The 16817-nt window shown below is 47.0% G+C and overlaps 1 protein-coding gene across 4 annotated transcripts in view; it reads right to left on the bottom strand.

Moving 5' to 3' along the window:
- Positions 1 to 8264: 8264 nt before the first annotated feature.
- Positions 8265 to 16817, bottom strand: part of ACER2 (alkaline ceramidase 2) — a 40585-nt gene continuing 32032 nt past the window's right edge. For 2 of the 4 annotated variants that reach the window (XR_016223980.1, XR_016223982.1), the window contains 2 exons: positions 13532 to 14378; positions 8265 to 8658 (listed from right to left, as the gene is read on the bottom strand). Coding sequence is in view for 2 of the 4 variants with exons in the window: in XM_002708078.6 (XP_002708124.1) it covers positions 14192 to 14378 (187 nt within the window). In the remaining 2 variants the exon portion in view is untranslated. Of the gene's footprint in view, positions 8659 to 9781; positions 14379 to 16817 lie in introns of those variants that run through there. The other 2 variants (XM_002708078.6, XM_070052809.2) reach the window with 1 other exon arrangement.

Below are 16817 nucleotides of genomic sequence, written 5' to 3'. Positions count from 1 at the left end.
GAGCGCCAGCACCCATGTTGAATTTCAAGTCCCACCTGCGTTGCCTTGGCATGACCAGACCAAACGATTAAGGCCTGAGGGCTCGATGTACCCCACCCCTGGCTGGAGAGAACACCAAAGGCTCACAAAATCATGATTTTCCCCTAAAATGTCACTGGGCAAAGCAGACAATTTCCTGAGCGTGAGGAGATCTATAAATAGGGCAGGGTTAAGCCGCACTGCTGAGAACTACGTCCACTCACACCCCAAGCCATTCGCCTCGGGGTCTCCTTATGCCTGTGGCTGCACCTGCACCTGCACTATGCATTTGGCGGTCAGGGACTGAGACCCTCAAGGCAGCGACCAAAACGAAATCTAGATGGGAACCACCCGCACGCCAAGCTTGATTCTGTGGGGCCCAGAACAGCCACACTCCGGGGATACCTCCTTAAAAAATAATAATACGAACAAGGTTACGGAGTGGCCCTGCACGGGAGGGCTCCTGAAAGCTGAGTGCCCCCCAGCTTTAGGGTAAACCCACTCGGCGGAACCTGGGCTTTGAGGAGGCCCGTAAGGGACTGTTTCTGCAGCCAGGATCCTCCGTGGCAGCCAGATTGGAAACACTCCGGAGGCTTCTCCTGCCCGCGCAGCCGCCTGGTGTCCCGGCCGCCCAGGTCCCCGCAGCGCTCTGGCTGGCCTGCGCTGCCCTCCTGTGGGCGCCCGCGGCAGCGCCCGCCCGCATCTCGGACGCCAGGGCCACAGCGGCCCCTAGAGGGCTTCAGATGCAACGTTCACCGGACTCTGTACCCCGACACCCCGATCTGCCCACCGCGAACTCCGGGAGGAAAGGAAGTGCGTCCCTGCCCACGGGCTGCCCCCCACCGGCTGGAGGCTTCTCCCATGCGGCCATGCCAGCTCAATTGCAGTGTGTCTGACAGGGGCAGTCCCCTTTCTGACATTCCTAACTCCCGGCCGTGGAGCCTGTCCACCTCTCTCACGCTTTCCCTGGGTGGCAATCCCTACCCACCCACCACACCACTCATGGAACGTGTGCTCCTGACAGATGCAGCGGGTGCAGTCAGCGCCGTCCCCGCCCCTTGAAGTCCTCTCCTTGGCCTTGCCCTGCCCACCCTTCAGGTCTGGGTTCTGCCACCACACCCTGAACGCCTCTTGATTTATTGATAAACCATTGCATTCACTCTTCCAAGCTACCCAGGGAACTCATCCTGGGAGATCATCCTGGGAGCCGTGTGGGGCCAGGAGACTTTATCCAGCCAGACACCCTCATGTCCAGGAAGAGAAGGGGTTTCCTGCCAAGTGAACCCACAGGTAAGTTCCTCCCCCACCCCCCACCACCCTTTCCTAATTCTCCTTCACGTGGCTCTCCTTCACGCGCCACGCCTCACTCTGTCTCTCAAGGTATTATTCTGCAACTGGTTGTAGACAGGGCCACACACCCCTGGCTCAGATCGGGAAACACGAACCGGCATCGCAGGAAACTCCATCAGGGACGGTGGAGGAGAAGGAGGAAGTCCTGGGTGTGCCTGTGCCAGCATGTCTGTGCAGGTGTGCCCGTGTGATGGTGCCCTGTGTGCACGCGGGTACAGTGAGGATCCCAGCTGTTCTGCAACACGAAAGCGATTCTGGTGCCCTGGCTAAATGTGCAGTGGGAATCCCATGTACAGGGCAGATGCAGGAAGCAGTTTACAGGAGTGCCTGGATCCCAACAGTGTTCCCCTACAACTCAAACGCACTCAGAACCTCACAGTGTGATCTGATTTGGAAACAGGGCCTCTGCAGGTGAAGACAGGTAAGACAAGGTTGTCCAGCCCGGCTCACTAGGAGTCGGGAGACCAGTTGGCCCAACCGCAAGCCTCAGCTTCACCCCCACTCTAACAGGATTTGCTGTTTCCATTTCCTTACCTCTGCAAAGCTATAAGAAGATCTGTTTTTCCACACAATCTCCTTTCTCACCCTCTCCCTCCAGCCTGTCAGGTTTCCCCATCCGACAATAAACCTTTTCTTTAAAGAAAAAAAAAAAAAAAAAAGACAAGGTCCTACTAGATTTAGGTGCCTCCTAAACCCAATGGCTGGTATCTTCCCAAGACAAAAAAAAAAAAAAGGCCGGCGCCGCGGCTCACTAGGCTAATCCTCCGCCTAGCGGCGCCGGCACACCGGGTTCTAGTCCCGGTCGGGGCGCTGGATTCTGTCCCGGTTGCCCCTCTTCCAGGCCAGCTCTCTGCTGTGGCCAGGGAGTGCAGTGGAGGATGGCCCAAGTGCTTGGGCCCTGCACCCATGGGAGACCAGGAGAAGCACCTGGCTCCTGCCATCGGATCAGCGCGGTGTGCCGGCCACAGCGCGCCAGCCGCGGCGGCCATTGGAGGGTGAAACAATGGCAAAGGAAGACCTTTCTCTCTGTCTCTCTGTCTCACTGTCCACTCTGCCTGTCAAAAAAAAAAAAAAAAAAAAATGGCGGGTGTCTTCCAAAGATAAGAAAAGGCAGACAGACTCAGGGACCAGAGAGGCACAGGAGGCAGAGAGTGGCATGAAGCAGCTACAAGATGGGGAAGGAGGATTGCAGCGACCACCAGCTGCAAGGAGAGGAGCATGGAAAGAGGCTCCCTTGGAGCCTCCAGAAGGAACCAACGCAGCCAACACCTTGAGTCAGAACTCCTGGCCTCCTGAACCTTGAACAAATAAAGTCCTGTTGTTTTAAGCCATTGAGCTTTGGGATGACTTGTTACATGGCCATGGGTACTGACTGCAGGCCCTGGGGCCGTGCAGAAGTATACAGAGTTCTGAAAGACTTGGGTGGAGTGGAGCCAAGGGGAAGAAGTTCCAGCCCAGGCTAGGAAGGAAGGCAGGGACCAGATCATGAAGAAGACAGTAGCTCAACAAGGTGTGCTTTGTGCTTTGTTCTACAAGCCGCAGGGAAGAACTGGCTCTGAGCAGGGAAGGGCATGATCAGCTTCCACTCGGGAAGGACAGTTCTGACTCTGGTGGGAGGCAGCAGCACCTTGGCCAGGACAGAGAGAAACAGATGAAGATAGAGAAGTGGATTAGGAGAATGCATGTGCTATTTAATTGGGTATGGACACGTTAGGAGGTGGGGACTTTCTCTGTAACCTGAATGGCAAGTGACTCTACTCCCATAGAAAGTAGACAGGGTGCAGGATTACAAGTGTCTGTTGGACAGCAAATAGAGTTGGCCAGGGAGTGATCAGATTTGCAGGCCCATCACTGAGGAGTCAGCTTAGCTAAACAGCCAGTCAAGGAAGGAGTCCAGTATGCTCATAAACCCTCAGCCCTGGGAAGGAGCGGGGGGGCTCCTCCCTGTGGCCACAGATGTCACTGTCACCCAGGACTGTTTGGTGATAGGTTGTTTTAAGATTAACTTCTGGCCGGCGCCGCGGCTCACTAGGCTAATCCTCCGCCTTGCGGCACCAGCACACCAGGTTCTAGTCCGGGTTGGGGCGCCGGATTCTGTCCCGGTTGCCCCTCTTCCAGGCCAGCTCTCTGCTGTGGCCCGGGAGTGCAGTGGAGGATGGCCCAGGTGCTTGGGCCCTGCACCCCATGGGAGACCAGGAAAAGCACCTGGCTCCTGGCTCCTGCCATCGGATCAGCGCGGTGCGCCAGCCGCAGCACGCCGGCCGCGGCAGCCATTGGAGGGTGAACCAACGGCAAAGGAAGACCTTTCTCTCTGTCTCTCTCTCTCACTGTCCACTCTGCCTGTCAAAAAAAAAAAGATTAACTAGATTAACTGCTACTGCCTGAGCATCTCCTATATGCCAAGGACAACTCTAGACTTTAACCCTTTGTATTAATGGAATAGTTTTGAATCTTGATCATCCCAATTTGATGCCCACCTTTCTGAAAACTTTTGCCATTTTGAAAGTTGGATGACATCCTCTGCGGAAAGTAAACTAAACCTAAGAGTCAAAAACCTTGGGTTCCACAGCTGGCTCCACCACATAAATGTTGTGGTCAAAATATGAGGTTTCTTTAAAAGTTCAAGAAAAAATAGGTATAATGGAAAAATAAATAACATTGCTGGGGGGTCTACAAGTGCTTCCATTGGCTGAGGTGGTGCATATTAAATGCAGCCCATGGGCTATTAGTTGAAGCTGAGAATTCTCAAATGCCAACCCCTTCCTAGCCAGACTTCACTGCTGTCTCCTGCTTGTGCCATGAATTCTTCTTCCCTGCAGAGATTTCAAACAATTTGGTCTCCTTCTCCTTCTCAGCCTAGATCACTGCTACGTTCATTACTGGAGACTTCTGCTGCTGGCATAACCATAATACAAGCACAAAGCAGGCATTTGCTATGTGTTCATTTAAAATGGATTCAGTCTTACTGTTTTTTTAAGATTTGTTTATTTGATAGGCAGAGTGATGGAACTTAAGGGCAGGAGAGAGAGACAGAGAGAGATTTTCCATCCCCTGGATCACTCCCCAAATGGCAGCAATACCTGGAGCTGATCCAAGCTGAAGCCAGGAGCCCTGAACTCCCTCCAGGTCTCCCACATGGATGGCAGGGGCCCAAGTACATGGACCATCTTCTGTAGCCTTCTGGGAGCTGGATGGGAATCAGAGCAGCCAGGACTCAACTGGCAGTCCAATATGGTATGCCAGTTGCTGTACCACAATGCCAACCCCTGAATTCAGTCTTAAAGATAATTTGATTATAATGGCATTTGACTTGTATAAATGTAGTTATTGACCCCAAAATTTAAATTTAGCTTCAAGAGATTAAAAACTTCTATATAACATCCATATTAAGTTAATTTTGTATACATGAAAATATTAGCTTTATCACATTGGACAGTTTTTTTTTTTTAACTTTAAGATCAGACATCTCACAAGAAGAATGAGCTGCTGAGGGGAGAGAGAAAAAGAAAGGCATACAGATGCTTGAAAAAATACAGGAAGACAGAAGACAGCCTGTGTCCAGAAAGGGGTGGCATAATTTAGAGGAGTTATAGTGAGTTTTGAGATGATTAGGAGTTGGGAAGGCTTCATTCCATAGTAATACCCCAAAAGAGCCACAAGATGGCGAAAGTACCCCAGAAGTCTTTCCCAATCCCTCCCTCCGCATTGGTTCTGGCTCTCATTGTTCACAGGAATGCAGTGCCATTGTGCACGAAGGTCCTGTGCTTCATATACCTGACTATTCGTTACATTGTTAAAGTAGTATTATGATCTCTACCTCAACTGCAAAAGCTGCTGAATCAAATGTTTGTTTTAATAAGAAGTATAAAATAAATTTAAAAATCCATGTGAATTGATATTTCACTTGGTACAAAACTAACTAATTAACTAGGAAGAGGAGCTGCCAGCCCTTTGAACTGGGCAGGAAAGGAAGCTGAGCTCCACCCCAGAGAAAACAAAAACTCAAATGCTATGTTGTTAAACATTCCATTGTGGAAAATTCAATAACAAAAAGATAGAGGGAATTGTACCAATAACCCCCGACTGCATTTTTTTTTTTTTTTTTTTTTTTTTTTTTTTTTTTTTACAGACAGAGCTAGACAGTGAGAGAGAGACAGAGAGAAAAGTCTTCCTTCTTTGGTTCACCCCCAAATGGCCGCTATGACTGGCGCTGCGCCAATCCGAAGCCAGGAGCCAGGTGCTTCCTCCTGGTCTCCCATGTGGGTACAGGAGCCCAAGCACCTGGGCCATCCTCCACTGCCCTCCCAGGCCACAGCAGAGAGCTGGACTGGAAGAGAAGCGACTGGGACTAGAACCGGCACCCATATGGGATGCTGGCACCATAGGCGGAGGATTAACCAAGTGAGCCACAGCACCGGCTCCCCCAATTGCATCTTAAGGATTGCCTGAGGGGCCAGAGCTGTGGCATAGTGAGTAAAGGAGCCGCCTGCAATGCTAGCATCCCATATGGGCACCAGTTTGAGACCCGGCTGCTCCTCTTCTGATCCACATCTCTGCTGTGGCCTGGGAAGGCAGTAGAAGACGGCCCAAGTGCTTGGACCCCTGAGCCTGAATGGGAGACCTGGAAGAAGCTCCTGGCTCCTGGCTTCAGATTGGCCATTGCAGTCATCCTGGGAGTGAACCAGCAGATGGAAGGCCTCTCTTTCTGCCTCTCCTTCTCTCTCTGTGTAACTCTGACTTTCAAGTAAACAAATAAATCTTAAAAAAAATAAAGGATTGCCTGAAACTCTAGAGCAAGAAGGAGGCCGCAAGGCAGATGCAGGTTCCCAGGTTGCTGAGGATTCCTGAGACCTAACCTGGCAGCGCCCTGGGCTGGCCCCTCCCCAGCCCTTAAAGTCTAAGCTTGAACACCTTTCTGTGTGATGCGGCATCTTAACGCAATATTCTTAAAGGAGAAGTGTAGGGAGCCTAGGACCCCAGCTCTTGTCTGCAAGGGAAATTAAGGAAGGGGAGTTGTGCAGCTGGCTGAACTTCAGGAAGACTCAGGGAGAAGCCGCCGGGGTAGGCATGGGCAGAGCCAGGCTAGGGGAGAGAAGCAAGGGTGGACTGGGGTGATACCACCCCCAACCTATCTCCTCAAAAACAGAGCAGTCAACTTCCTCAGCCACCGTCCCTGACCACAGCCTCAGAAGTGGTCCGATCCCAAGGGACTGAGGCATCTGCTTCAGCACCAGAAAGGATTTGAACCCTTCCGTAGTCCTATCATGCATGGTTTCTTCACCTGGGTGGGCTGCAAGGCATGTCTGAACTCTCAGAAAATTACAGACTTGGGTTTTTCCTAGAGAGAAGACCACAGCATCCATCTGATTGTCACAAGTCTCCAGGGCACTGCTAGTCCCCTCACACCAGTTAAGGAAAATGAGTCTAAAAATTCTTGTAACCGGGACCAGCGTAGTGAGTAAAGCCACAGCCCCTGCAATACCGGCATCCCCTAAGCGTGCTGGCCTGTGTCCTGGCTGCCTCACCTCCAATCCAGCTTCCTGCTAATGTGCCTGGGAAAGCAGTAAAGGATGGCCCAAGTCCTTGGGTCCCTACACCCATGTGGGAGACCCAGATGAAGTTCCTGGTTCCTGGCTTTGGCCTGACCCAGGCCTGGCCATTGTGGCCATTTAAGGAGTGAACCAACCAATGGAAGATTCTCTCTGGGGGCTTGCACTATGGTGTAGTAGGCTAAGCCTCCGCTTGCAGCACCGGTATCCCATATAGATGCCAGCCTTTGTCCGAGCTGCTCCACTTCTGATCCAGCTCCCTGCTGTGGCCTAGGAAGGAGTGGAGGATGGCCCAACTGCTTGGGCCCCTGCACCCAACCACATGGGAGACCCGGAGGAAGATCCTGGCTCCTGGCTTTGGATCAGCACAGCTCCGGCTGTTGTAGCCATCTGGAGAGTGAACCAATGGATGGAAGACCTCTCTCTCTCTCTCTTTCTCTCTCTCTGCCTCTGCCTCTCTATAACTCTGCCTTTCAAATATATAAATAAAAATCTTTTTAAAATTCATTAATAGATTTCATTTAATGAAAATATTCAAAAAATGTTATTCAAATAAATAATCACTATCAAAATATCACTACTGAGATATTCAACATCCTACCATTCATACCAAGGCTTTGAGATTCAGTATAAACTTCACACATATAGCAGGAACTCTAGAAGCACCTTCCTACTTTTTAAAAATTAATTTGGGGTGAGGGTTCCAGTGCTGTGGTGCAGCAGGTTAAAGCCATGGGCTGCAGCACTGGCGTCCCAACTGGGCACCAGTTTGAGTCCTGGCTGCTCCAATTCCGATCCGCTGCTTGCTAATGAGCCTGGGAAAGCAGCAGAGAATGACCCAAGTCCTTGAGCCCCTGGATGAAGCTCCTGGTTCCTGGCTCTGGATTGGCCCAGCTCCAGCCATTTGGGGGATGAACCAGCAGATATAAGATCTCTCTCTCTCTGTCTCTCTGTTTCTCCTTCTCTATATATAACTCTGCCTTTCAAGTAAATAAATAAATCTTTTAAAAATCATTTGGTTTTGGTTATTTTTAAGGACACATGTTTCTTGAATTTTTTAACTGAGGTAAAACTCACAGAACATAAAGTAAGCCATTTAAAATACACAACTTACTGGCATTTAGTATATTCATAATGTATAGCAATCATTTCTATCTAGTTTCAAAATGTTATCATCACCCCAAACAGAAACCCTTTTCCCAGTAAGCAATGAACCCCCATTTGTCCCTCCCCAGCCCCCGGCAAGCACCAATCTGCTTTTTGTCCCTGTGACTACCTATTCTGGATATTTCACGAGTGGACTCACACCTAAAGTGACCTTTTGTGTCTGGCTTCTTTCACTTAGCATTTTTTTCAAATAAACAACTTTTTTATTATTTAAAAAAAATCCTGAGTAGGTGTTTTGCCCAGTGGTTAAGATGTGTGTCTGGCCGGCGCCGATAATCCTCCGCCTTGTGGCGCCGGCACACCAGGTGCTAGTCCTGGTCAGGGCGCCGGATTCTGTCCCAGTTGCCTCTCTTCCAGGCCAGCTCTCTGCTGTGGCCCGGGAGTGCAGTGGAGGATGGCCCAAGTGCTTGGGTCCTGCAGCCCATGGAAGACCAGGAGGAGCACCTGGCTCCTGGCTTCCGATCAGTGCGATGCGCTGGCCGCAGCGCACCAGCCGCAGCGGTCATTGGAGGGTGAACCAACGGCAAAGGAAGACCTTTCTCTCTGTCTCTCTCTCTGTCACTGTCCACTCTGCCTGTCAAAAAAAAAAAAAAAATGTGTGTCTTAGAAGCTGGGCTTGTGGCATAATGGATAAAGCTGCCACCTTTGATGGTGGAATCCCATATACACACTGGGTTCATGTCCCGGTTGCTCCACTTCTGATCCAGCTTCCTGCTAATGGCCTTGGAAAAGCAGTGGAGTATAGCCCAAGTGTTTGGGCCCCTGCTACCCACATGGGTGACCTGGAATAAGCTTCTGGCTCCTGGCTTCAGCCTGGCCCAGCCCTGCCTATTGCAGCTGTCTAGGGAGTGAACCAGCAGATGGAAGATTCTCTCTCTCTCTCTCTCTCTCTCTATATATATATATATATAAACTCTTTCAAATAAATAAACGAATCTTTAAAAAATAATAAATGAATATAAGTAAGTAACCATTGTAATGATACTGTTACTGCCGATGCAGTCTTTCATTATTGATGGTCCCATTACTCTTTTTTCTTTTTGTTTTTGACAGGCAGAGTTGACAGTGAGAGAGAGAGACAGAGAGAAAGGTCTTCCTTTACCGTTGGTTCACCCTCCAATGGCTGCTGCGGCTAGCACGCTGCGGCCGGCGCACCGCACTGATCCAATGGCAGGAGCCAGGTGCTTCTCCTGGTCTCCCATGAGGTGCAGAGCCCAAGCACTTGGGCCATCCTCCACTGCACTCCCGGGCCACAGCAGAGAGCTGGCCTGGAAGAGGGGCAACCGGGACAGAATCTGGTACCCCGACCGGGACTAGAACCTGGTGTGCTGGCGCTGCAGGTGGAGGATTAGCCTAGTGAGCTACGGCGCCAGCCCCCATTACTCTTTTAAATCTGATGAACTTTGAATTATTTAATAAAAATAAAGAAACTAGTACAAGAAACTAAGAAAAAGCAATAGGTAGATATTGATATTCCTGCTGAAGTCACTTAAGATATTGAAATGTCACAAGATTTTCCTTCCATTGAGTGGGTAAAACCAGGCACCACTGAACTATTTTTCATATTTGAGATTTTGTATCTGTTACCATAATCATAGAACATGTAATAAAATAAACTGCTTTTACATTCTTTGTGCTGGACATATTTACATGTATTAATTTCACAGCCCTGAAAAGAAACCAACAATTGACTATGCTTCTTTTAAGCATGTTTAATAACAAAGTCATCAAAAAATGAATTTAGACCAATGTGCTTTGCTCTACAATCCATGAAATGCATTTTCTCTGCAGATGCTTACAAATCACTTTGGAAATAGACACAAACACACACATATTCATTCACAGAAAATGCCCCTTTTCAGCTTTAATATCAAACGTGGCTATCATAAAAAGAGCATAAAGTGCAAAGGCTCCATTTCAAAAGGCTTTGATCACCCCCAAAGCAATGGAGATTGAATGCTACCACAGCCAGTGGGCAACCACACTTATACAGCACGCCCTATACAAAGTATAAAATAAGCTTTATACCTGAAACCACTATGCATATTTGCTCTGATTACATACTGTGGTTATAACATAATCTTAAAACTGGTCCAACACATAGGGGAAGATACAGTTCCAGCAATTAGAGTAGGAGCCATTTTTGTGAAGTAGGAGAATGATGTCTACAAAATCCACTGAGAATCCCTGTCTGGCCCAAGACATTTCTTTGACCAGCTGGAAAAACAGCACCCAGGAAGAGCCCTGGCTATGAAAGTTTCAAGTTCATTTGAGAATGAAAGGAGCTGGGGCTCTGGTGGGCCAAGATTCAGTCCCACCTGTCCCCCAGGTGGTTCCATGGCAGACCTGAGGGATGAAGCTCAACTCCCAGCCCTGGAGCCTTGGCATGGCCCTGGTGACTGGAAGGAAGCATGAACCGGCGGGAGAAGTCCTTAGACACCTAAGAAATGCTATGAATGGTGTACGTGGCAGGTTTTACAAAGCCTGTGCTGGTGACCACCAAGCTTTGTCCCCCAGTAGAACATCTTGATCCATAATTTATGTTTTAGGCACTCCTCATTGAATAGGCACCAAGTTGCTCCAAAATGTAGCCCATTTACCAGATGAATGTAAATATCTCATCTCCTCATTCTTCAAAAATGTGTTCACTGGGGTGCATGCTAAACAAACATATAATCACAAAGGGGAAGAAATATTTCTTTTTCTAATAATCAACAATTAATTAAACACCGGGAAACAATGATCAATAAATGGGCCAGTGTTGTGGCACAGAGGGTTAAGCCATGGCCTGCAACACTGGCATCCCATGAACGCTAGTTTGAGTCTCAGTTGCACCACTTCCAATCCAGCTCTCTGTTAATGTGCTCGGACTCTGACCCTGCCACCTATGTGGGTGAAATGAATGGAGTTCCAGCCTCCTGGCTGTGGCCTGACCCAGCCCTAACCATTGCACTCATTTGAAATGTGAACCAGCTGATGGAAGATCTGTCTCTCCCTCTCTCTAACTGTGCTTTTCAAGTAAAAGAATAAATAAATAAAATCTTTAAAAAAAAAAAAAAAAGATTTGCTGATTGAAATGGTCACTTGGTACCATTAATGGTTTCTTATATCCTAAATCCAGGTCCTGCTGGGTATCAATCTTGGGCAAACTCTAACGGCAACAAAATCTGACAGCCAGGCTAATCACCCATTGCCACAACCAAACTCTTAAATGTCGAATCTGCTGAGGGGAAGGGACATTTGTAATTGCACATCAATTAATGATAGTTTTTAAAAAACATCTAACGCATCAAAATCTGTGGAGTCACATATTTAATAGCTACCTGCCATGACTCATCAATCCAAGTGCAGCAGTCTATCAAAAAGTAGAATCTGGTTTATTAAGTCTTAGGGTTCACTCAAGGTCAGGCTTGCTTATAAAGGAAGATTCAGCAGTGACTCGAAGAATCCAGTGACAAATATTCAAGTGATCGCTGCTCTAGTGTATTCTAAACCTGCTCTTCATGAAAAAATACAACACTGGCATTTATATTCCACTGAAGCCACAGGATAAACTGTCAGTTCAGAAGATGTCTATTTACAACTACATTAGGGGAAAAAAAGACAAAAATGAAAGAACAACTGCCGAAATACTGACAGTGATGAACTTGGGCAATAGAAATGTGGGTGATTTCTCATTCATTCTTCAACTTCTCAGTAGTTTCCCAATTTTCTTTCTTAACAGTGTGGAGAGCTTTGATATAAATATGAATGATGCCATACACCCAACCATTCTCTTGATTTATGCTCACAAAGTATGGTGAATTTTGTCAAAAGTAGCTATGTTTTGTCCTTCTGAAATACATCCCATTCCACATTTTCGTCTCAGCCCTCTTGAAAACCAGTCTCTAGAAGTGCATTTTGCTTTTCACATCAACAGCATCCTCCTGACAACTTACCTTAGTCAACGGCCTTGTCAGACAGGGATGGAAGCAGCCCACCGAGGGACTCCCTGCCTTACTCCTATACCCATTCTTAGCATCTCATCTCCATTTCTGCGGGCTGGAAGTGGAAGTGTCATCCAGGTCCCCAGGGATTAAGTCCTTTCACTGATGAGAAAGGGTCCCTCCTTAATGAGTAAGACAATACTCTTATTACCGAGCAATCCTCAAGACAAATTAAACCTGGCATTAAAAAATCACTGCCTACATTCTGCTTTTCCTTCTCCATGCTCCCACACTAAGACAGTTGGACCTAACATATACCAAGCCCTCTACTATAGAGCATTTTGGTACAGCAGAAGAGATGAGAATAGAATTCATGCCTAGGAAGGGCCACCTGAAATGAGGATGTTCTTGTATTTTCCCCCTTAAAACATTCTAGACTTTCAACTCAGAGAATTTAACAGCAGTTCTGTTCCATAAACCACCTAGATCCTAGAGAGGTACACTGAAGTTCCACAAACAATTAATTCAAGGGCCATCTTTACACTGCATCTCAAACTACAATAAAACGCCATGTACACTCAATACCAAACTTTCCTACCTTGGAAATGACCAACTTTTTCATTTGTATTTCCACAGTTTGCAAATAAACTCTATAAATCTAGGCTTACAATAACTTTGAGTTAATAAAAACAACTATGTTACACCTTGGGGTTTCAAAAATATTTGTTATGACAAATAAGGCTCTGTTGGTCAGGTAATATGAAAACCACTGGAGAAGAATAAAGTTATACATTTTTGAACTCTAAATCCCCTTGGCTTGCTGGTCTTTTGACCTTGGAATATGTGCAAATTCTAAACAGAATGAGTTCCTTCCTGGATGTGTGGAAAACTGCTACTTCTCAACCCTCAGGAACTGAGGACAGCAAGGCACCCACCTCCTGTCCATACAGGGCACATCAGCCCTGCCCTCCCCCGGAGGTGCTGAGCTGTGAGTATCCCTGAGGTCCAGAATGCCCGCCCCGCCCCTTGAGGGCAGTGCTGTAGTCTCCCATTCAGCCCAGCAAATTTGCAGCCGGTGCCTGATTAGGCGGGAAAAACTCTGAAGGCAACAGAAGTGCCCTGCTTCACCAGCGACCCCTGCCGGCCAACCAGTGTGGAGCGACTGCCAACGTCTAAGAGAGGTGTTAATCGCTCTGAGAAACCACAGGAAGCACCTTGTCCTGTAAGGGGGCGGAGCGCGAGAAATAGGAGAGATACTAGAGGCGGGATCCTGGAAGGTAATTCCCAGAACACAGCACGCTGGAGGCTTCCAATGAGGAAAACTTTCCAAAAACGTCAGGTTTGCCCCAGAGTCTGAACCAGAACCTCCACCATGATGGGGAAGAGCCCTCTGACCCCCTCAAAGAGGTCAGGAGGTTGGTGCGTGTTCTCATCACGGCTATTCGTCTCTTGTATCTGAGGCTACAGAGCTGACAGCGGGTAGAGGCAGAAAGGATGTCAACATTTGAAAATTGTGCTCACCTTCGAGAATGGCTTAAAGTGGAGGGTAGTTTTTGGCATAGAGTGTTTTACTCATTAGCTTCACCCTCCTCTGAATTCTCCATCTCTCCACAGAGGTAGTGATACAAAGATTCACAGATGCAAGTAGAACTCGGGTTAGTTAAGAGTTGCAAGTGAAAAACTAGCTTTCCTGAGCCACAGCCCTACATGTATGTCATTTGTCTGGCTTTGTTTAAGGACAGTCTCCCCAAATGAAAATTTCTGGAGTCTTCCAGAGTCAGGAGGTCTTGTCTGTCGAAGGCTCTGCCTGTCAACCGTACAGTCCACTCCAAGAGTGCCTGAGAATGGTGGTGTCTGAGGCCGGCCCGTCTTCATGAGAGAAAGACAGTGTGCAGTGCTAGGTCCCCCAGGGGCTGCAGTCCAGCAAGCCACTGCTCTGGAAAGACACACTCATGTCCCTAAACCCCTTACTTTCCACCTTGGAGAAAGGGAAAGACACTTCTTCCGGGGGCACAGAAGAATCCTGGTAGTCCACAAACATACTAGCTAGAGCCCATGGGAACAGAATTTTAAAAAGACAGATCCCACACCAACTATTCAAACCCCCTTGGCTGTTGTTGCTAGCAAATGAAGTCCAGTGCATGAGGAAAAACAAGCAGAGCAGCCAGCCGCCACCTGACATCACGTGATCTTCACGGGTGATTTCTTGTTGGCACACAGGAGGGACACGTAGGGCACACCAATGAAGGCCCACTTCTCACTGGGCCAGAACTTGATGACAGGGCCCTGCTCAGGGATCTCGGAGGCTGCATCAAAGTAGGCAAAGCACACACAGCCCAGGTAGGCAGCGAGGCAGATGAGGATGTGCCTGCAATGGAGATCAAAGGTGAGAAGACTCTATCGCCCTCCGTTTCCCATGCTCCTCCCTCCAGGCTATCCCACCTGTCTGGGCTGTAATTACAGTCCAGGGGCATCTTATAATTAGGAGAGGATGAAAGTGACCATTCATCACTGAGACACCAGGAGGATGATAAATCTTCAGCAATTTAGGACCCATCTTAGTGCATAAAGGTGCCAATGCCTCTGGGGCTCCACCAGAAAGACGGAGGCCAGGGATTAAAAACAGAGGTGCCAGGGGTAGCCCAATAGTTAAGATGCTCCTTGGGACACCCACATCCCACAATGAGGTGCCTATTATGTCCTGGCTCTGCTTTCAATTCCAGCTTCCTGTTAATGCACACCCTGGAAATCTGCAGGTGATGGGTCAAGTAGTTGAGTCACTGCTACTCATATGGAGACCTGGATTGAGTTCCAGGCTCCTGGCTTTAGCCCGGCCCAACCTCAGCTATTGCAGGTGTTTGGGGAGTAAATCAGTAGATGAAAGATCAACTGATCTATCTATCTGTCTGTCTATAAGCTATCTATCTGTGTGTGTGTGTGTGTGTGTGTGTGTGTAGGTCTCCGTCACTCTCTCCCTCTCGCTCTTGCTCTTTCTGCATTCCAAATAAAAAAAGAAAGAAAAAAGAGGTGTCATGCTGAAAATAACTGAACACATCTGATTCTCCCTTTAACAACTGGTTATAGATATTTTATGTCCTTTTCCAGGAATAAAACTATATTGATTAAACTACTTTTATAGTTCGGCAGGTAAACTCTTTTTTTCTTTTTAGCTTACCCTTACTGTGCCTGTGAAAATTTTTCATATTAATCTCTGTCAAGCAATGGATCATCTGAAGGCGTGAAATCCTTCTACACACTCTACACTTTAATTCCAAATACATTAAATAGTTTTAAAATATTTTAAAAACATAAAAAGAAAATAGCTTTATAAATTTTGGTGGCAACAGGAGGTCCTTTCTTAGAATGACACAAAGTGCAGAAACTCTAAAAAAAGGGGGCGGGGGGACAACGTGAACATTTAAAACAAATATGGCGCAAAAATATCATCAACCTACTAAAAGGCACATGGAAAACCAGGGGGGGGATATTTGTACCATGTGAAAAAGAATTAAAATTCCTACCCACAAAGAACAATGAAAAAACCAATCATTTCGTATCCCTTCTGGAACGTGCTTTACCACAGTATGGGTGAGGGTGGCAAGCACAAGGCTTCCTTCACGTTAATAATCATGGGTGCTGGGCATTGCCCATGTGGGGGCCCTACTGTTCTCTGCACTTTTGAAAATGCTGCAAATTTGCCTAATAAATGGCATGCACTTGTGCAGACAATAGTGACTGTTAACTATGTGCCAGGCATGTATTTAAATGCTTTAAAATAGAAACACTCAACAGAGAAGACAAAAAGAAAAATGAAAGGCACATTTCAAAAGAGAAAATGAACATAGCAAACTTACATTTGAAAAGATGCCCAATAACAACAGTAATTGTTTTTTAAACACAAAAACAAAAACTAAATATAATCTGTTCCACCAATTAGGTTAACAGAGATTTAAAGGAGTTCATATACTCTTTTACAGATGTTAGTAAAAAGTGGTAATTGGCACAATCTCTCTAGATTCGGTTATTTGTACATTCCAATTTAACCTATGGAAATATTCAGGTATTAGAATCACTGTAGATTTTAATCATATATTGTTTGCAAAAGGAAAAAAATTAGAAATATCTACATATCAATTAACAGAGATTAGTTAAATGAATTACAAAGCATCTACATGGAGTGTTAATTAAACACAAGATAATGTATTTGTATAATGAAGATAATTTGTATAATGAAGATAATATATTTGTGTTGATGAGGAATGATCTAGTATTTAGCTTTTTTAAAAAAAGGACAGTGTACACATGTATCATGTGTAAAAAGATGCTATTTTTGTTTTTAAAAAGTTGGAAGAAAAGCAGATGCTTAGTATTAGTGGTTAAGACACCTCTGAGGATACACACATCCTTTTAAAAAAATTTTTTTATTTTATTTATTTGAAAGAGTTACAGAGAGAGGTAGAGACAGAGAGAGAAGTCTTCCATCCACTGGTTCACTCCCCAGATGGCCACTAAGGCCGGAGCTGTGCTGATCTGAAGCCAGAAGCTTCTTTCGGGTCTCCCATGTGGGTGCAGGGACCCAAGGATTTGGGCCATCTTCTACTGCTTTACCAGGCCATAGCAGAGAGCTAGATCGGAAGAAGAGCAGCTGGGACTAGAACCGGTACCCATATGGGATGCTGGCGCTTCAGGCCAGGGCTTTAACCCGCTGCGCCACAGCGCCGGCCCCAAGGATACACACATCCAATACCAGAGTACCTGGGTTTGAGTCTTGGCCCTGTTCCTGATTCTAAGCTCCCTGCTAATGTGC

The sequence above is a fragment of the Oryctolagus cuniculus genome, chromosome 1 (genome assembly GCF_051225735.1).
Source record: "Oryctolagus cuniculus isolate XC-2025 breed Fujian yellow rabbit chromosome 1, ASM5122573v1, whole genome shotgun sequence".
Classification (NCBI taxonomy): Eukaryota; Metazoa; Chordata; class Mammalia; order Lagomorpha; family Leporidae; genus Oryctolagus; species Oryctolagus cuniculus.
The sequence above is the reverse complement of the archived record's forward strand: the minus strand, read 5'-3'. Positions and strand labels throughout refer to the sequence as shown.